Here is a 21,756-nt window from a genome sequence, read left to right as displayed (position 1 = left end):
ATATGTATTTTACACCTGCCAGAGAAAATATGTGGACACTTTGGCAAGTCTGCCATCCTGTTTCTCAATGAACATTGAACCCATGAGCACCACCTCATAACTTCTTAATTTTTTGTTTTTACACCGCTTATCTTGATTTAACTGTTTAATATTATCGAAGTACATATATGCCACCATTTGCAACAAATACACCTCAGGGTTGAATATTGTGACATATATGTACTTTGATAATAAATTAACTTCGAAGTTAATGTATTGTGCTAGTTTTCATTACATTTATACCCTGGGTACGTATGCCCATTACAATAAACTTGAACTCCCCTTCCTCACCGTTTCTTCCCATTCATTTTCTCCCCGCTATCATTTTCCTTTGTTCTATTTCGTTCTCTAACTTTCAATATGTCTATCTTCTCTAACCATACTTTCAACAGCTAACGCAAATGTTTCAGCGGCTTCCCTATCCAAAACCCCGCAGTTTCCGACCCTTTCCTCACCCTCAGCCCTCTCCCAGCAGAGTCAACTCGGCATCGCTCCTCCGGCCGCCACTGCGCAGGCGCCCCGCGGCCAATTTCACGGCGGGCGCACATCAGGCCAGTATGGGTGGCGTTTCCTAGGGAACGAATTTCTGATTGGTCGGTCCCGGCGCCGACGGTCCGGCCGGCTCGGCACGTGCGAGGGAGAGAGAGGCGGGATTTCCGGAGCTGGCGCGCGCTGCCAACGCCGTGCCCGCTACGCCGGCTGGCGAGGGCGGGATTTCCGGCGCAGCGGACGCTGGTTTAAAGACCGCCGGACCAAAATAGAGCGGCCCCGCCGTTTTGAGTTTGGAGGCGAGGATGTCAGAGCCGAGGGCGCCGAGGTTCAGTGACGCGGCGCTGAAGGTGTTGGTGGAACAGGTGAGGGCCCACAAGGAGGTTCTCTTCCCCTCGGATGGGAGGAAAATGCCTCGGCAGACGCTGCGCCAGGCCTGGAGGGAAGTGGCACTCTATGTCAACCTCAAGAGTGTTACTCCCAGGACCTGGCTGCAGTGCCGCAAGAAGTTCAACGATCTGACCCGCACTGCCAGGGTGAGTATCACACTCCACCAAACCAAAACAAACCCCGCAAATTTGCAGCCATTTGGCCCAAACCTGGCATGTTGGGGGTATTTATTCTCCAAACAGCCTCATCCCATCACTGCTAATTATAAACACAAGAGCAATACGCACAATGTGTTGAAGGAGCTCAGCAGGTCAGGCAACATCTTTGGATGCGAATATACAGTAGACGTTTTGGGCTGAGATCCTTCATCAGTACCTGGGTGTCATTATACACCAGTCATTGAAAGTGGGCATGCAGGTACAGCAGGCGGTGAAAAAGGCGAATGGTATGCTGGCATTTATAGCGAGAGGATTCGAGTACAGGAGCAGGGAGGTACTACTGCAGTTGTACAAGGCCTTGGTGAGACCACACCTGGAGTATTGTGTGCAGTTTTGGTCCCCTAATCTGAGGAAAGACATCCTTGCCATAGAGGGAGTACAAAGAGGGTTCACCAGATTGATTCCTGGGATGGCAGGACTTATGATGAAAGACTGGATCGACTAGGTTTATACTCGTTGGAATTTAGAAGATTGAGGGGGGATCTTATTGAAACATATAAAATCCTAAAGGGATTGGACAGGCTAGATGCAGGAAGATTGTTCCTGATGTTGGGGAAGTCCAGAATGAGGGGTCACAGTTTGAGGATAAAGGGGAAGCCTTTTAGGACCGAGATTGGGAAAAACTTCTTCACACAAAGAGTGGTGAATCTGTGGAATTCTCTGCCACAGGAAACAGTTGAGGCCAGTTCATTGGCTATATTTAAGAGGGGGTTAGATATGGCCCTTGTGGCTAAAGGGATCGGGGGTATGGAGGGAAGGCTGGTACAGGGTTCTGAGTTGGATGATCAGCCATGATCATACTGAATAATGGGGCAGGCTCGAAGGGCCGAATGGCCTACTCCTGCACCTATTTTCTATGTTTCTATCAGGACCCAATAGATGCTGCCTGACCTGCTGAGTCCATGCCAAACCTTATTCATAATATGGAGTCTAAATGTAGGCAAACCATGTGTTTACTCAGAACTTGTTTATAACATTGAGAAGCTGCAGATGCTGGAGTCTGGGGCATTCATGCTGGAGAGCCGTGTGACTCAGGTGGTGGCACCAGTGGGGGGAACTAGTCAATGTTTTGGGTTGGGACCTTTCATCTGGACTCCAGTTGAAGGGTCTTGAAATGTTGACAATCCGTTTGCTTCCACAGATGCTGCCTGATCTACTGAGTTCTTCCACCATGTTGTTTCTCTATAATATTATTCTGCCCAACCATTACAGTTTAGTTAAAGTGTTGGATATGGGATTTTTATTTTTATGAACTTCTAGGGGTATTTAATAAATTTACATGTAAGAGACTTTCACAAAAATGAAATATATAGAATATGAATACGTAGGCATTACTTTCAACTGACATGGACACAAGGTGCCAAATGATTTCTTTCTGTGCTGTAACTGACTTATTTGCATTGAGGCCAACTTAATTAAAAGAAATAAATTACAAGTAACACTGGACAACAATTTTTTCCCAAGTTTTGCTTCCTCAGAATTTCTTTTGTTTATGATAGACCGCTTGAAGCTATAATTTCAGACTACTTGTATCATATAGGAATTTGGAGAAACAAGAAATTAACTGTTATTGATTTTAATGTGTTTAATTGCATAATATTGCTGATGCTTTGCAACAGTTCAACTAAGCTAAATGTTTTGTTGATGATTTTCGTTTGTACTTGGCATCTGAAGCTTCTTGCTTAAGTGTCCAACAATAATCAGCCAGCATTCATGGATTCCAGTTGCCCTGATACCATTTCTCCATGACTGCAATGTCCTGGTGAAACCTTTCACCATGTTTGTCACTGACAGCGCCAAGATTTGCAGGGAAGAAGTCTAAATGGGAATGCGGAAAATGAACCTTTGGTGACATGTTGCACTTCATGGTTTGTGTGCTTGAAGCATGTTGTCAACCAGCTACATGTTTGGTGCTCTGTAGCTGACAAAATTTTGAGCAACATACTCGAATGCCTTCCATGCAATTTTCTCCTGTCCCACTAGAAGTTCTTCAAATTTCCTGTCATTGATGATCTGTTTGATTTGTGGACCAACAAAAATGCTCTTTTAAATCAGTTATTCTGACTCGAATTATGAATTGAAATAACAAATATAGGTGATATTAAAGAGTTCTGCCTGTTTGGGAATTTTCATGGTGATTTTCATGATCCACAGCCCTGAATCCATAAGATACACCCAGAAGTATTCAGGAAGCAAAATATTTGTTGTTCAGTGTTATTTGCACTGATCACATATTACTTAAAAGAAAGAAAGTACAAAAAATTAGTTTGAGGCTTCTGACAGTCCAACACTTTCCAAAGCCTGTCCCACCACCATGCTGATCTGTGCTGTGTCAACATTTTAAGCTTTTAATAATTTTTTGGTAAATCAATAGAAATCTGTATATTTGTGCTTACTGAATGAATCAGGTCTGATTATAGAAAATTCTGCTTCAAGTAAAATCACTACAGCCTCTAAAGATAAAAATCTGAATATTTTGAATTGAAAACATATAGCCTTGACGCCAAAGCTACTTCATGGACATTGATCCAGTCACAGTATGCATACATATTCTTTGATAGGTGCTGTATGTTGGTGTCATTTGGAAAGGTGGAATATATTCTGTGCTTTATGTGACTTGATGATTACAGAATGGACAAGTGAACCATGATTCCAGCGTGCTGGGAACTTTCCTTGTCGTGGGTAGATAGAACATGAAACATTATACAGCTGTGGATTAGATCCCTTGATCGTGATGCAAATTAATACACTCCCACCTGCCTGTGCATATAGGATCCCACCATTCTTGTCTGTCCAAATCAGGGGTTCCCAACCTTTTTATGCTGTGGACCAAAATATTAAGCAATCGGTTTGTGGACTCCAGGTTCGGATCCCCGGTCTAAATGTTTCTCAAACATTGCTATTGTTATTGCTTTTATCACCTTCCCTAACCATGCATTTCAGGTACCTATCACTTTATTGTTTCAATAGGTACATTTAATGTCAGAGAAATGTATACAATATACATCCTGAAATTCTTTTTCTTTGCAAACATCCACGAAAACAGAGGAGTGCCCCGAAGAATGAATGACAGTTAAATGTTAGTACCCCAAAGCACCCCACAACTTCCCCCTCCCTTGCATAAGCAGCAGCAAAGCAGTGACCTCCCCCCCCACCCATCAGCATCAGCACCCCTTACTGAGCACTCAAGCGTGCAGCAAAGCATCAATAAAGACACAGACTTTCAGTACCCCAAAGACTACTCGTTCAAGTGGTATTTGACATACCACAGGCTCTCTCTCCCTAATAAGGGAAAAAGAGGTGTCTCAGTTTTCACAGTGAGAGGGGAAACTTAACAAAACAACTCGCTGATTTATGGTGTTAAAAGTCTGTTGTGTCACTTTTTCTGAGCTCTGTGCCCAAAGAACTCGGGTCTCTGGGCACACAGGCAGCAGCCAGCCCACTGCTTTCGATCTTCCGTGTACTCCCACGATACATCAGGTGGCGGCACCGACCTTGAATCTGCCTGCCTCCAGAGGGCACCCTGAAGGCAAGCTAGTCTCCCAGGCTGCGTCCTTGGCACATTGAAAAGGGGCTAGTTGTGAGGCCCTGAGAGCAGGTTCCATTTCCGCAAAGAACCGAAGTTAGCATGTAACTCCAGGTCAGGGTCTTCAAAAGAACCTTGAAAGGGGAAAAAAGGGAGATATCATAGACATAGCAACACACATCAAAGTTGCTGGTGAACGCAGCAGGCCAGGCAGCACCTCTAGGAAGAGGTACAGTCGACGTTTCAGGCTGAGACCCTTCGTCAGGGTCTTGGCCTGAAACGTCGACTGTACCTCCTCCTAGAGATGCTGCCTGGCCTGCTGCGTTCACCAGCAACTTTGATGTGTGTTGCTTGAATTTCCAGCATCTGTAGAATTCCTGTTGTTTGTGATATCATAGACATAGACTACGTTATTGATCCCGAGGGAAATTGAGTTTTGTTACAGCTGCATCAACCAAGAATAGAGCATAAATATGGCAATGCAAAAACCACAAACAATCAAACAACAATTTGCAAACTATGCCAGTTGGAAATAAGTCCAGGACCAGCCTATTGGCTCAGGGTGTCTGACCCTCCACGGGAGGAGCTGCAATGTTCGATGGCCACAGGCAGGAACAACCTCCCATGACGCCCAGTGTTGTATCTCGGTGGAATATGGCCGGAGTCCAACAGCAAAAAGTTCAATATCCGGGCTACAAACACGTTCCCCGATCGTAATATGACCAGGATTGCACCATCCGTTGTTAACCAGAACAGCAAGCCCCCAACTCCTTTACGCTTACCGCTCTCAGTGCACTTCTGGTGAGCCCGAACGGTCTGGAAGCCATCCATGGAAAAGTTTTGGTCGGGTGTGTCCACGTGCAAAGATAGAAATAGAGCTGTTTCCAAAGATGGAAGCAAAGGAGTCATCGTTAGTTGCCATCGTCCTCCTAAGCTCTACCCATAATTATATAAATATATATGAAGAAAACAACTTATTTTGCAAACATTCTCAGCTTAAACCTATGCTCTTTAGTATTTGACATTTCCTCCCCTCTGAAAATTGCTCTGTTGACCCTATCTATGTCATTCATTTTATAAACCTCGATCTCTGCCTCTGTTGCTCTGGGGGCGGGGGGAAGCAATTCAAGATTATCCAGCTTCTCCCTATTAGCTAATACACACTAATACTGGCATCATCTTAGGGAATCTTTCTCACACTCAGAATCAGAATTGGTTTTATTATCACCAGCATGTGTCATGGAATTTGTTGACTTAGCAGCATTGGTACAATGCAATACACACTAATATAGAAAGAAAAAAAATAGGCAAATCAATTACAATAAGTATATATATGTACGTTAAATAGTTAGATTAAAAATAGTGCAAAACAGAAATAATATATAAAAAAAAGTGAGGTAGTGTTCATGGGTTCAATGTCCATTTAGGAATTGGATGCAGAGGGGAAGAAGCTGTTCCTGAATCGCTGAGTGTGTGCCTTCAGGCTTCTGTACCTCCTACCTGACAGTAACGATGAGAAGAGGGCATGTCCTGGGTGATGAGAGTCCTTAATAATGGATGTCTAGTACCCAAGATGGAGCTGACTAATTTTACAACTTCCTGTGGCATCTTTTGATCCTGTGCAGTAGCTGCACGTTCCGCTCCCAAACCAGACAGTGATGCAGCCTGTCAGAATGCTCTCCATGGTTCTTCTATAGACATTTTCAAGTGTTTAGGTGACAAACCAAATCTCTTCAAATTCCTGATGAAATATTGTCACTGTCTTGCCTTCTTTATAGCTGCGTCGATATGTTGGGACCGGGTTAGATCCTCAGAGATCTTAATACCTAGGAACTTGAAATTGCTCACTTTCCCCCTTCCTGTATGAGGATTGGTTCATGTTCCCTTCTCCAACCCTTCCTGAAGTTCACAATCAGCTCTTTGGTCTTACTAATGTTGAGTGCAAGGTTGTTTCTTCGACATCACTCAACTAGCTGGTATGTCTTGCTCCTGTATGCTGTCTCATTTCCATCTGAGATTTTACCAACAATGGTTGTATCATCAGCAAATTTGTATATAGCTCGAATGCTATCTGTAGCCACACAGTCATGGGTATAAGTAGAGCACTGGGCTAAGCACACACCCCTGAGGTGTTGATTGTCTGTGAAATGGAGGTATTATCGCCAATCCGCACTGATTGTGGTCTTCCGGTTAGGAAGCCGAGTATCCAGAGGCCCAGGTTTTATAGCTGGTAGGACTGTGGGAGTGATGGTGTTAAATGCTGAGCAATATGCAACAAATAGCATTTTGACGTGGGTGTTTGTATTGTCCAGGTTATCTAAGGCTACGTGAAGAGCCTTTGAGATTGCATCTGTTGTAGGCCTATTGTGGCGGTAGGCAAATTGCAGTGGGTCCAGGTCCTTGCTGAGGCAGGAGTTGATTCTAGCCATGACCAATCTCTCAAAGCACTTCATCACCGTAGATGTGAGTTCTACTGGGTGATAGTCATTAAGGCAGTTCTCACTAGTCTTCTTAGGCACTGGTGTAATTGTTGCCTTTTTGAATCAGGTGGGAACCTACTACTGGAGCAGTGAGAGGTTGAAAATGTCTTTGAATACTTCCGCCGGTTGATTGGCACAAGTTTTCAGAGACTCCATTGGGTACTCCAGGTACTCCATCGGGGCCAGCCACCTTGCGAGGGTTCACTCTCCTGAAAGACAGCCTGACATCGGCCTCCAAGACAGAGATACCAGGGTCGCTGAGTTCAGCAGGGATCGTCACAGGTGAAGTTGTATTCTTCCTTGCAAAGCGGGCATAGAAGGTAGTAAAGCACCACTGCCATCCATGCTATTGGGTTTTGCTTTGTAGGAAATAACGTCTTGCAAACCCTGCCAGAGTTGTTTTCCATCTGATGGCACGTCCAACCTCGCTCGCAATTGTTTCTTTGCTCTTGGAATAGCCCTCTGCATGCTAAGCCTGGTTTTCTTGTACAGACCTAGGTCACCAGACTCACGCCACAGGTCCAGCCCTCAACAGATGAACCTCCTGGTTCATCCATGGCTTTTAGTTTGGGAATGTACAGCAAGTTTTCATAGGCAGACACTCATTCACATAGGTTTTAATGAGGTTGGTAACAACTGCAGCATGCTTACCCAGATTCGAAGATGAATCCCTGAATAAAGTCCTGTCCACTGATTTAAAGTAGTCCTGTAAGTGCTTCTCTGCTTCCCTTGTCCATATCTTCTTGTTCCTCACTATAGATGTTGCAGTCTTCAGTCTCTGCCTATACTCGGGGAGTAGAAGTACAGCCAGGTGATCAGACTTTCCGAAGTGAGGGTGTGGAATAGAACGGTAGGCATTCTTGATGGTGGTGTAACAGTGGTCCGGTGTGTTGTTTCCTCTGGTACTACAAGTGATTTGTTGATGGTAATTATTTAGTGACTTTTTCAAGCTGACCCAGTTAACATCCCCCAAAATGATCATGAAGGCGTCAGGGTGTGCCGTTAGTGTATGTGGATCCCACTCTCTCCAAAGCCTTCATATTCCTTCTACAATGTGGTGGCCAAGACTGCACATACTGCTCTAAATGTGGCCTACACGAAGTTTTATACAGTTGCAACATCACTTCCCAATGTTTACAACCAATGCCCTGAACATGAAAGTCAATACGCTTTGCACCTTTTTTTTTGCCACTCTCTCCACTTATTTTGCACCTTTCAGGGGGCTGTGGACTTGCTCCACAAAATCCCTCTGTACTTAAGTGCTCCTAAGGATCCTGCCATTTATTGTATACTTTGCTCTTGCATTTGATCTTGTGAAATGCAACACTTCGTATTTGTTCAAATGGAGCTCACTCTGCCATTTTTCCAGCTGAGTTTCCTCCCAATTTATATCTACTGCATCCCTTGCAAAACTTCCTTGCCATCCATGACTCCACTAAGCTTTGTGTCATCTACAAATTTGCTAATCAGACTACCTCTGTTTCTGTGCAAATCATTATATAGGAATGAACGTGGTGACAAGTATGTACTCTGATAATAAATTTTACTTTGAACTTTGAACTAAATTTAAAATAACGTCTGAGTTATATAGAATGACATCCAAGTTACAAATGAATTAAAAACAAACAACGCTAAAATTAAAAGAAACATTGGCTGCCCCATTCAAGTATTGCACATGCCCATGTTATTAAATATAATATTAAATATAAAGGAGCATCAAGAATTAAAGCTGAGATTAAAAAAAAGAGCTCTGGAATCAAAGGAAGGTAGCTGCCCCTTTAAACCCAAATATTGCACGTCCCTATGGATTGCACTTAGAGATTGCCATGGGCAATGGGCGGGTGGAGGGAGGGGGAAATGATTTTCAGTTGAATGACAGCCCTGGGGGGAAAGCTGTTTTTCAGTCTGAATCTCTGTGCAAAGACGTTCTGTATCTCTTGCCAGACGGTGGGAGGTTGAGCTGGTGATTACCAGATTGAGATAAGTTCATCACAGCGTGAGTTGTAGATGGTTTCCATATCTGGTAGTTGTGTTCTCTGCAGTCCTGATCAATCGTTGAAGTGCATCTTGGTTTATCTTGTTACAGCTGGTGTACCATTTTGTATATAAACGATATATGTATGGTCTCTCAGACATTAAAATGTATATTATTTGCTGATAATACAACAATATTTTGTAGTGGGGAACATCTGAAACCACTTTTGGATACAGCGGAGAAAGAACTAAAAATTATAAAGAAATGGTTTGATACTAACAAATTATCACTGAATCTAAGTAAAACTAAATTCATAATATTTGGAAACCGTATATCAAACTCGTATAATAAACTTGGAATAAATGATGTTGAAATTGATAAGGTATCAAACAAAATTTTTAGGAGTGGTAATAGATAATAAATTAAGCTGGAAACCACATATAAATTATGTCAAAGCAAAAATGTCAAAATCTATTGCAATACTGTACAAAGTGCAAGATTTCTTAAATCAGGAATCTTCGTATACATTATACTGTTCACTTATAGTCCCATACATGACTTACTGTGTAGCGGTATGGGGAAATACATACAAAACAAATACAAACTCAATTTTTCTACTCCAAAAGAAAGTCATACGAATTGTAAATAAGTTATGAGCCAATCAATCCACTATTTATTCAACTAAACACCTTAAAATTCAGAGATTTTGTAGATTTTAAAATAATACAAATTATGTATAAAGTAAAAAATGGACAGCTACCACAAAGTATCCAAAGGTGGTTTAAAATGAGAGAAAATTAACATGATTTGAGAGGAACATGTATATTTCAAAAACAAAGGATTAAGAACAAATGTGAAAAATCATTGTATTTCAGTCAGAGGGGTGAATCTATGGAACAGTTGTAGTGAGAATTTAAAAACATGCACAGCACTGAACAAGTTAAAAAAATTATTTAAAAATAATTTAATGAACAAATATAAAATACATGATTTAAAATGAATGGGAGTAATGTAAATAAATGATACTTAGAATTGGATTTTGTGTTAAAGGATTATGAATTTTTTTGTTTTGGTGTGATGATTGATGCCAAATATGTTGTTGTATAAGTAAGAGGGGTAGGCGTAATAAGCTGTAGCTTCAGCCTACACCCTTTCGGTCTGTTTTAAAGAATATCTGTGTTTTTGTTGTAATTTTGTCCTATGAAATCATCGTTGAAAATGATGCTTTTTGTTATGTTTGTACTGGCCGAAATAAATTTCAGTCATTCATTCATACTGCCCTGCAGTATGTCACTATGCTCTCAGCTACACATCAATAAAAGTTTATCTGCAGCTTTAGGAGCAGGTTTGCCCTCTTTAAATTCCTAGGATAGTATAGGGACTGCTGAGCCTCCCCTGTGCACACATAAAAAAATTGTAAGTGACAATAAAAATATTTAGTGCAAAAGAGGAATAACGAGGTAGTGTTGATGTGTTCAGAAATCTGATGACTGATTGGAAGAAGCTACTCCTATAAAACATTGCGCGTGGGTCTTTAGACTTCTGTACCTCCCCCCTGATGGTAGTCACGAGGAGAGGGCATATCCTGGATGGTGATGGATGCCACCTTCTTGAGGCATTGCCTTTTGAAGATGTCCTCAGTGTTGTGGAGTCCAGTTCCCACGATGGAGCTGACCAAGCCTCTTTTTGCCTCTGTGCATTGGAGCCTTTGTACCAGACGGTGATGCAGTCTCCACTGTACATTCGTGAGCTCTGATAAGCATCCACTATTTAACATCTATAATCATTTTTTGAAAAAAACAGTTGTCAAATTAAAGCCAGTCTGCCATTCAGAATGGTGATGTTTTTAAACAACACACAAGGTTGTGTGAGTAATCTTAGTTAACCGGGTCATTGAACCAAATTGTGCTGTGGCTGACAGTGCTGAAGGAGGGTCTCTGGTATTCAGTTGCACCCTGGATTTGCCAATAAAACTGAGTGTCAGATTCCTGTCATTACATTGAAGAGTTTTTTCTTGTGAGCCTGAGCTAGTAAGACCACACGTACAGTTGGAATCATCAGTCATTCTTGCCTCACGAGGAGAAAGTTATTTATTACTTGTTTTACTTTATATTTTTGCTTTGGTACTTTATTGTTTAACTTTTATCCACAACACTTTAAAAATGTAGCTAAATATCAGAGATATTTGAACTGCTTAAAAAAAATCTTACAACTTTGACAGGAGGTGAGGCCTTCTCTCCACCTTTGCCCCCTACCAAAGTTGCCAGGAGTTCTGAAGTAGGACTCAGCAGGATATACTGACTGAGGCATAGCTCTTGTTGCTTCCTGTGTATGCTTTGCTGCCCAGCTGTCATTAGAGGAGATTCTGTTGTTTGGCCCTTTGGATTAGTTGCATGTGATTATGGATAGGTAGCTAGGTTCATTAGCAGAACTGTTAATGTGCACTTTGCCTTTTTGTGTCATTGTTGTGTGCACATTGGATGCAGGAATCCCACTTCAGAACTATTTAATTGGCTTTGAATACCCTTAGGGTGACCTGTTCTCATGAATAGTACTTTATCAAGTGCATACCTATCTTTCACTGAATGATTTCAAAACTGACATTTGAACCTTTTTGAATGGCAAGCATAGATGGAGTAAAGATTTAGATCAGTCATGGTTCATTTTAATATAAAACAGACAAGAATGATCTGCACCTCTTCCTGTGTCATGTTCTTCTTCCATCTACATGTCTTTCTTACAGTCACTGCATTCATCCTCTTCCATGGCCCTGTCGCAAACTTACCTAACACCTTCACCATGGGTATAATTTATCCATCCATCCCTCCCCTTCCTTCTGGACCTTCAAGCCACATACCCCAGCAATCCTCCAATTTAATCCAAGCCTAATCACTGGACAATCTACAATGACCAATTAACCTACCAACTGGTACGTCTTTGGACTGTGGGAGGAAATTTGAGCAGCCGCAAGAAATCCATGTGGTCACAGGGAGAATGTACAAACTCCTTACAGGAAGCAGTGGGAAATGAACCCGGGCTGCCACACTGTAATGTGTTGTGCTAACCACTATGCTACCATGCGGTATAAAGCAGCTTTGACCTGGTAACTGGAAAACTCTTCAAGAGTTAATTGTTTTTGTACGTCCTCCTGCAAACACCTCGTTGCCACTCATACCTTGGTTCATCCATATGATGTGAAGCTACTTCAAACCTCTCTATATTTATTACAGTAAGTAGCTGCTAACTCATTGCCACTTTTTCCACAGGACAAGCTGGCGCACAAACCAAGGAATCCGACTTGCAGTGGGGAACGACCAGCCTCCATTCAAGCCACCACTCAGATGGAGCAGGAAGCTCTGGACATCGTTGAGATTTACAGCAGGAGGAGCATTGAGAATGGCGAGGCCGGAGGCCAAGTCCCACAGGGTGTCTGGCAAATTTCCCTCATCTGCTCTGTTCTTAAGCATCACCCAGGCAATGTGATCACCCTGGAATTAAAAAAAAACAGAAAATGCTGGAAACATTCAGATAGCTGTATGTGGAGAGAGATAGCGTGAACGTCTGATGATAGTCGTCTTTCATTGTAACTGGAAGAATTCTGATGTAATGCAATTCCCATGCTCACCTGTAGTGGTTAGTTTAAAACAAACCAAAACCACTTAGAGACCGAGTACAGGGGTTGACACTGAAGCACTTCCACAATAATGAATTTCCAAATGGGGAAGAAGTATGTTTGATCCTTTATTTTGAAACCAAGAAAAACAAACAACCTTATCACAATTTTAAATAAATAAATAACAAAATTTAAACTCGCCATATAGTGAAAGTACAAAATTAGCAGTACGAAGTGGTCCAGCAGTCCAATAACAGCGTAATAGCGACCTAGCGGTCAACAAAAAGAAATATCACTTCCAATTCACCCCGGCTCTCAACCCTCAACTAGACTAAGCTGAACTGAAGACAAAGCATTGATATGTTTCTTTACTCATTTGCTTCTACCACGCCCAGCCCATGTGACAAATTACCGATAATAAACACGCAACACAAACTACAATGTAGACTCCATTGGACAGAAAATGGATTCATGGCTCCTACACCCAATTACCTCTTTTTAAAAAAATATTCCTGTTGGTCTTGTTATCGAGGTTAACATTTATTGCTGAAGTATAGTGGTTTGATATAACTGAGCAGCTTGCCACATCAGTTCCAAGAACAACTGAGATCTGCCACATTTAGATGAATAAAAATATACAACACATGCATGGACTCTGAAGTCTAACTCATCCATGCAGACTTTAATGCACGTTTACTGTAGTCTCATTTGTGTGCGTCTCCCTATGGCAGGGGTATGGGAACCAAAATGATAGAATTGAGGATGAGCCAACAGGTTTACAAGTAGATGATGGGTGTAGTATGAATGTAAGGAAGGACAAGCCAATGATTGGGTACAAATGCAGACAAAGCAAAGAGTTGAATTGTACCACAGCGGCAAAATTCAAAAGGGTGAAGAATGCAGGACTGAAGGTACTGTATTTAAATGCACGTAGCATTTGGAATAAGGTGGATGAACTCGTGGTACAATTAGAGATTGATTAGTAGAACACTGTGGGCATCACTGAGTCGTGGATGAAAGAAAGCCATAGTTGGGAGCTTAACATCAAAGGATATACTTTGTATCAAAAGAACAGGCAGGAAGGCATAGGCGGTGGTGTGGTTCTTTTGGTAAGAGATGGAATTAGATTTTTAGAAAGAGGAGACAGGGTCAGAGAATGTTGAATCTTTGTGGGTGGAGTTAAGAAACTGCAGGGTTAAAAAAACCATTATGGGAATCATATATACGCCTCCAAATAGTAGCTAAGATATGTGGATGTACTGTACTGTCTGTCAAAGAACTGGAATAGGCACTTCTAGGCAGGGCATGCTCCAGTTTCCAGGTGTCTTTTTTTAGCATTATTCATGACATAAACTAATGTTCCCTAGTCCATTAATCACATTATAACCAGTTATTATTATAGGAGATGTACCTGTAATTACATTTTTCTGTTTTCTCAATATTGGCACAATATCACCAAAATTGTATTCATAAGTGTTAGATTTTGGTTTTGGACTATTACATTTTAGATGTATGAGAGGAGATCTCATTCAGTTGTAGAAATTTCTGACAAGGCTTGATGGATTGCATGTGGGTAAGGGTGATAATTGTCCTGATTGAGTGGGGGTGGGTCTAGAATGGGAAGTAGGGGTTGCTGTCCCTAAGCTAACCAGGACTGAGACGAGTACTGTAGTAATTTCTTCACTCAGAATGGTGAACCTATGGAACTTCTAAAAGACAGTTGGACAGGTACATGTATAGGAAGGATTTAGATCAGGGGTCCCAACCTTTTTTAATGCCAAGGACCCCCTACCATTAACCGAGGGATCATCTACCATTTAGAGAGATATGAGCCAAACACAGTCAAATAAATTGGAATTGGTTTATTATTGTCACATGTTGCGATGCAGTGAAAAGCTTGTCTTGCATACTGTTCATGCAGATCAGATCATTACATAATGCATTAAGGTTGAACAAGTTAAAACAATAAAAATGCAAATAAAGTGTAACAGCTATAGAGAAAATGTGCAGGGAAATGAGCTGCAAACTGAAAATGAGGACGATTTTGAGCTGGAGTCTATCTTCCTGTATAAGGGAGCATCTTAATAGTCATATAACAGTGGAGTTGAAGCTGTCCTTGAGCCTTTGTATCTTTTGCCCAATGGGAGAGGATAAAAGAAGAGAGAATATCTGGGGTGCGTGGGATATTTGATTGTGCTGGCTGCTTTACAGAGGCAGCAAGATGGAAAGGCAGCGTTCAAAGAGCGGGGGTTCCCAACCTGGGGTCCTTGCTTAATGGTATTGGTTCAGGGCATTAAAAATGTTGGGAACCCCTGTAACAGAGAGAAGGCTGGTTTCTATGATGTGTTCATAACTCTCTATAGTTTAAAACAAGGCTAGCTTAGTGTTGGCACAGCCAAGTGGTTAAGATGTCGTTCTAGTAATCTGAAGTTCGCTAGTTCGAGCCTCAGCTGAGGCAGCGTGTGTGTCCTTGAGCAAGGCACTTAACAACACGTTGCTCTGCGACGACACCGGTGCCAAGTATATCGGCCCTTGCACAACATCGGTGGCGTGGAGAGGGGAGACTTGCAGCATGGGCAACTGCCGGTCTTCCATACAACCTTGCCCAGGCCTGCACCCTGGAAACCTTGCAAGGCACAAATCCATGGTCTCATGAGACTAAAGGATGCCTATATAAAAAAAAAGCTTAGTTCTGCATCTTGGTCAGCAGGGATCAGTGAGGTTTTAAGGCCTGTTTTTTTTTTTTTGTTTTCTATTACTCTTTGTATGGATTGATAGATTAGTTGGCCACAGTAAATTGCCACTGATCAGTAGGTGAGTGGTAGAGACGGGTGGGGGATTTAATGAGAATGTGGGAGAATAGAGGAAATAAATATAGGAGGAGAGAAAGATATACAGTATATTTCAGATAAGAGTGAATGATTTGTGTGGATTAGGTGGCCTGTTTCTATGCTGTATCTCTCTGAGCGCTTTACAACTGCTATGCCTCCTGGACTCCTACAGCTGAAAATAATTTCTTTCTATCTGACAACCTGTGGCAGCTTTCACTGCAAGAGTCAATGTGTTACTGTCTGCCTCCAAAATAAAAATGTTGCTCAATTGCCTGGGGCACAGTATGACATTACATACAGGTTTGTGGCCAAATGTTTGCCCCCCATTCTTTTTGTTTTTCTCTCCTTTCTATGACATTTTTGATTCGGTTACTTTGGCCTGCCTCGGTGCAGGAATTCCCAAGCTGAGGTCCACAGATCCCTCAGTTAATGATAGGCGTCCATGCATAAAGAAGGTTGGGAACCTCTGCTCTAGTTTGTCTCTTAGGGCTGATCCAAGCTTTGGAACAAAGACTTAGTTATGATGTTTGCAAGCGGTTACTATTGGGAATCGCGCAGGTTGCATTTCAGTACATCAAAATTGAGGAGGTCCAATTTCTAGTCAGTTACGTCTTCCATTTTCAGAGTTGAAATCAACAATTTCAAAGAATGGCATTTCCAGCATTTTCTGATTTTTTTTTCATATGTCTGTCACTTGGGGAATTTTCTTTTCATAATTTGAGATGTCATTTTTTTGAGGGGGGCATTTACATCTCTTGCAGAAAAAAATACTTATTTACTTGTCCCATTACTGCATTGTGCTATCATTTAAAAATAATCAATCTGATCTCTAACAACTTGTTATCACCTCTTCTTTTAATGCATCTTAAAACTTGTCAGCCTTCTCATTTGGATGAAGGATCGTTGACCTGCAGCTTTGATTTTCTCCATCCACTGATGCCATCTGACTTTCTGAATACAGTTTTGAATTTAATGTCAGATTTCCAGCAGCCAAAGAATCTAGATTTTGTGACTCTGTGGATTAATATCTACCATTATTGCCTACCCTTTCTAGGACTGCCTGACCTTTGCCCTTCTTTTCCCCCAGATATATCCCATTATTTGGGCCTATCTGGGCGGGATATGGAGGAGGATCACCTTACCAAAGATGCATTGCCATCAGCTCCATCCTACCAATACAACACTGAACTCAATACTTCTGTTGTGAGAGATGGGACAGATGGATCAGCTCGGGTTGAATTATTCAGCAATAGTGAGCAAGATCTGGCCATGGTGGATAGGACAGTACAGGAGACAGATGACAGAAGAGCAAGTTCAGATTCGAGCTACACGGAGGAACACAGAGACTTGGATTTGAGTGGCCCAGCATTTAAAAGAAAAATCTTCCACGTTCATCATCAGTTACTTGAGGCTTTAGACAATCTGTCTCGGAGCTGCCTGACGCTGTCAGAGAGTGTCGAGGAGTCCGCTTCCATACTGTGTGGTATTCTGCCGCAAGGCCTTGCTACTCTGCAGTCTACTATGGAGAATGTGACCAACACTCTGGATGCTACAGTGAAGCCCTCTGTTCGGGAGTCGGTGAGCCCTGAATTGGCATCACTGATTGAGGCTCAGACTAGTGCTATTCAGGCTCTGACCTGCACCATCTCCTCTGGCTTGGAAAGGTTGGGGGGATGTATTGATAGGGGCTTTAACCATGTCACAGAACTCCTACGGTCTGCTTTCCCATATGTCAGTGATAATGTTGAATCTCAGTCCCATGGTCATGGAAGAGTGGGAGTGGCAAATGCTGCTGTCTCTCATAACGGTTGTGTGCCTGCTCCCCTGCCCTGCCCTCGGTTCCAGGCTCCTCCTGTGACAGAAACAATACTACAGTCAACACTTAGGCCCCCTTGTGCTCAAACCCTGAGAGATAGACGATCATGAACATTCCAGAGCCTTGACTGAGTCATAGTAGCCTTTCACTGTACAAGCTGAAAACACTGTGGAATCCATGTAAAAGTGTAGCAGGGAAAACACTTAAAAAGCACGTAGGATGGCACTAGAGTGCTAATGTAGGTACCATGGTATCAATAAAGTGTAAAACACTTTGCAGTTTTAACTTTGACAAGAGGTTATGTTTTAACTAAACTGCAGGGTTGGCTATCAGATACTTCAGTGTTGGTCATTGATTGGAATATTTCATTGGAATTTGAAGGATTGTTAGAAATACTCTTCAGGATTGTTGATGGGTAGGGGTGTAGCATGCCTGATCCAGGGTTTAAAAAGACGATAAAAGCTAAAACATTATTTTTTATATAAATGATCACATGACTTTTAATAACAATTGTTCTGCCAGACCACATAATAACTTAGCATACAGTTTTAACATCTCCGGATGAAGTAAACGCTAAAACAAAAAACAATGAATTTCTTCTCTGATTCTCTCTCCACAGATGCTGCCTGATTTTGTTGAGTGTTTTCAGCATTTCCTGTATCACCTTTAGGCATCCAGCATTGGCAGTTTACTCTTAGATGTTTATATATGGCATATGCTTCTCCAGAGAAATTAATTTGCAGTGCCCCAATTCCCATGGCCCACCATGTAGCCGCCTTAATTATGACATTTATGCCTTGCTGTTATTGGACCTATAACTTCAAATTGATACATTTCCCATGAGTAATGAAATAATTACGCAGACTTATGCTGGGTAAACTAAGCAAACAGTAATAGTCATAGAGTCACAGAAAAGTACAGCACAGAAACAGGCCCTTCAGCCCATTGAGTCCATGCCTATTCCCATCAGCCTGCACCAGGACCATAGCCCTCCACAACCCTACCATCCATATACCTCTCCAAACTCAAGCATGTAGAGGATGAGTTCTTGTAAAAGTTGGTTGGCTAGTTTAGTATCTTATGGATCTAACAAGAGATTCGGGTGTATTTTTATTTTCATTGCTTACTATGAGATTTAATTACCTTGTAGTTAAGTGTGCTTTAAGAAGAGTGATCATAATATTGCATTCAAAGGTGGAAGTGAATTGGTTCAATGAGATGCCAGGGTCCTTTAATTCAAACAGAGATGAAGCAAGATACAAAAGTTTGAGTCAGGAACTGGTTACAACAGATTGGGAAGCAATGTTGAAAAAAACATAAAGCAATGGCTAACTTAAAGCAATGAACACTGATATATGGTTCACAACAAATGCATATTCCAGTACAAAACAAAACAGGAAACGTGACCTGGCTGTGGATAACAAGTTAAAGTTAGAATTAAATTGAAAGGAGAGACTTAAAATGTTGGCAGAAAGCAGGCCTGAGGATTGGAAAATTTGCCAAATTCAGCAGAGGTCGAAGAAATAGAAAAGGAAAGGGAAAGTAGTAATAGGGTGTGAAATATAAAAACAAACTTTAAAAGCTTCTCTTGATAAATTTAAAAAAAACAAAAGATTTTAAGTTCTGAAGAAGGGCCTCGTTCCGAAACATCGATTGTTTGTTCTTTTCCGTAGCTGCTGCCTGACCTGCTGAGTTCCTCCAGCATTTTGTGTGTGTTGCAAATGATTAAGCAAACAGTAATGTGGATCTCTCTCACACACAGATAGGAGAAATTATATTGGGAAATAAAGAAATAGCAGCAAAATTAAATAAATGAGTTACATCTATCTTCTTGGAAGGTGATGCAGAAAATGTTGCAGATTATGGTACAAAATATTGAAGACAAAACTGAATGGAATTAACATGAGGTGAAAATTATGATTAGAAATTAATGGAACTAAATAGTAATAAATCCCCAGGACCTGATCTGCATCTCAAGGCATTGAAAGGTGACTATGGAGGTGATACTGTTTGTTATCTTCCAGACTTTCTTTGGATTTGAGGTTGGAAGGTAGCAGGTAAAACTTACTTACTGCCCATTATGCCGCAGGCATTTAGGGCAGCAATGAAGGTCCTCCATCTCTGGCTGTATTCAGAGCTTCCTTCATTGTATCAGTCATGCAAGTCCCTGATGGAGACTCAGGAATACCATCACACTCAGATGTGGAAGGATCCTTCATTAGTTTCTGTAACAATTTTGTTTTCCAGTCAACATTGTTAGCTCTGAGCTGAACCTCCGAACCTGGAGGAGCAGTGGACCACTCTTCGTCTGGCCTCTACCCTTTGACCTGCTTGGCATGGGTTACCTTACCAAGAGCCGAAGCATAAAGCCCTGACTCCAGTCAACGTAGCTCTCCAGGTCATTGAGCATGCAAGCCTCCTAACCACAACAAGGTTGTGGTCCTCTTGGAGGAGTGTGTAAAAACCCAGTATTTAATATAGATTGGACAGTGACTGATTATGGCAGTGGAAATAACAGAATCTTGATTAACAATGTGGTGACTGGACAGTCAGCGGGAGGCAGTCAATGAAAGACAGATCATGTTTGTCAAGTCTGCTTTCTTTTAGGTTGAAACTGGCAGAAAAGATAATGGCACCAGGGGATTTTCAATAGGCTTTCAACATGGTGCAGTAAAGTAAATTGTATGTATTGCATTGTACTGCTGCTCACCCCCCCCAATAAAAAAAAACAAATGGCATATGTGAGTACGAGGAAATCTGCAGATGCTGGAATTTCAAGCAACACACATAAAATTTGCTGGTGAACGCAGCAGGCCAGGCAGCACCTCTAGCAAGAGGTACAGTCGACGTTTCGGGCTGAGACCCTTCGTCAGGACTATCTGAGAGAAGAGCTAGTAAGAGACTACTACAAGAGCTCTTACTAGCTCTTCTTTCAGTTAGTCCCGATGAAGGGTCTTGGCCCAAAACGTCGACTGTACCGCTTCTTGTAGATGCTGCCTGGCCTGCTGTGTTCACCAGCATCTTTTATGTGTGTTGCTTGGCATATGTGAGTGATGATGAACCTGATACTGCTTTGGGTCTTTATTGTGGATTGAAAGAGGGAAGGGGGCAGGAGAGGGTGTGGGAAGCACCAGAGAGGCATTCTGGAATGATCAATAAGCCAATTACTTCGAATCAAAAGCTCTTTTCTGGTGTCTCAGGGCTGGGTAAAGCTGCACCCGCTTCATCCATTTCCCAGCTCCTGGCACTTCTTCTTTACCACCTGTCCCACCCTCACCATTCCCAGCATCCTTTGCTCCTGCCGGATTTCCAAACTTACTCTCCACTCCATATTGACAATCTGTGCAAAAATGTGCTTAGACCGTTTGCACAGTGCTGTGGAAAACGGGAATTAAGTGGGTCTTCTTTTGAGTCAGGAGGTAAATAACAACTGGAGTGCTGCAGGATTGATGTTGGGTTCTCAACTACCAATTATTTGGTTGACGAGTCCAAATCTAATATTTGCAAATCATGCACAGTTCAGTGGCACTGTGAATTATGAAGAAAATGAACAGAGACCTCAGGGGGATATAGTCAGGCTAATTGTATGGGCTGAGCCATTCCAGGTGAACAAAATGGAAACACTAACTATTTATTTTAAATGGAGAAAAATTGCTGGCATTTAGAAGAATATGTATACTTAGTACACCAATCACAGCAAATTGATAAGCAGATATAGCTACTGTATGTTGGATTTTAGGGGATGGTAGATATGGAAGCATGACATTTCAAGGGACTCTTAACTGAACAAAATATGACAAACAAATGTCTGTGTGTGTAATTGTGAAGTTGTCCAACTCGGACCAGAAAGGTAAATGATGAAAAGGTAAATGTGATTGCGTGGATCTAGAAAATATCAAATAGAAACTATCATAAAAACTGACAGGAATTCAGGCTTTTATTTTTGGTCTTCAAATAGTAAATTATACATACAGAATACACAGATTGAGTTTGTACTTCCTGGAATTTGTAAGATTACGTGTTCAAGATGATCAGGGACGGCTTCACAATAATTCTAGTGGTTTTGTGCCCATCCAGGGATTGTAGGTTTTCCTCAGAATCATGTGTCCTTGAACCCATGGATGATTTGAGGTAGGACCCTATTAGTTAATTGCCAGAGAATGTGGATGTAACAATGCTCTCCTGATAAACGCTAAGAGATTTGGTGATTACTCACTCTAAAGGGGAGTGAACCTTCTGATTGTTATATGAAGCTGCAGAGCATTGTGACACATGGTATGACTGGTCAGTAAGCTGTAACTCAACTCTTGACCAACTGTAACTCTTGACCAACTCTTGAGAACAGGGCAAGAAATTCTATGCGCTTCCCTTTTCCTTTC

General features: G+C 41.8%; 1 protein-coding gene across 5 annotated transcripts; it reads left to right on the top strand.

Moving 5' to 3' along the window:
- The first annotated feature begins 755 nt into the window (after positions 1-755).
- Positions 756-20,202, top strand: LOC134351056 (uncharacterized). Of its 5 annotated transcripts, none has more exons than XM_063057082.1 (3): positions 756-1,064; positions 12,384-12,543; positions 16,649-20,202. In XM_063057082.1, exons 1-3 carry the CDS (start codon positions 834-836, stop codon positions 17,485-17,487), a joined length of 1,230 nt encoding a protein of 409 aa, XP_062913152.1. In that variant the 5' UTR covers positions 756-833; the 3' UTR covers positions 17,488-20,202. The 5 variants fall into 5 exon arrangements, with proteins under 5 accessions (XP_062913152.1, XP_062913151.1, XP_062913149.1 ...); XM_063057081.1 differs by having other exon boundaries at positions 16,616-20,202; XM_063057083.1 differs by having other exon boundaries at positions 766-893; positions 16,616-20,202.
- The last annotated feature ends 1,554 nt before the right edge of the window (positions 20,203-21,756 follow it).

The sequence above is a fragment of the Mobula hypostoma genome, chromosome 8 (assembly GCF_963921235.1).
Source record: "Mobula hypostoma chromosome 8, sMobHyp1.1, whole genome shotgun sequence".
NCBI classification, from domain to species: Eukaryota; Metazoa; Chordata; class Chondrichthyes; order Myliobatiformes; family Myliobatidae; genus Mobula; species Mobula hypostoma.
This window is presented reverse-complemented; position numbering and strand designations above follow the sequence as displayed.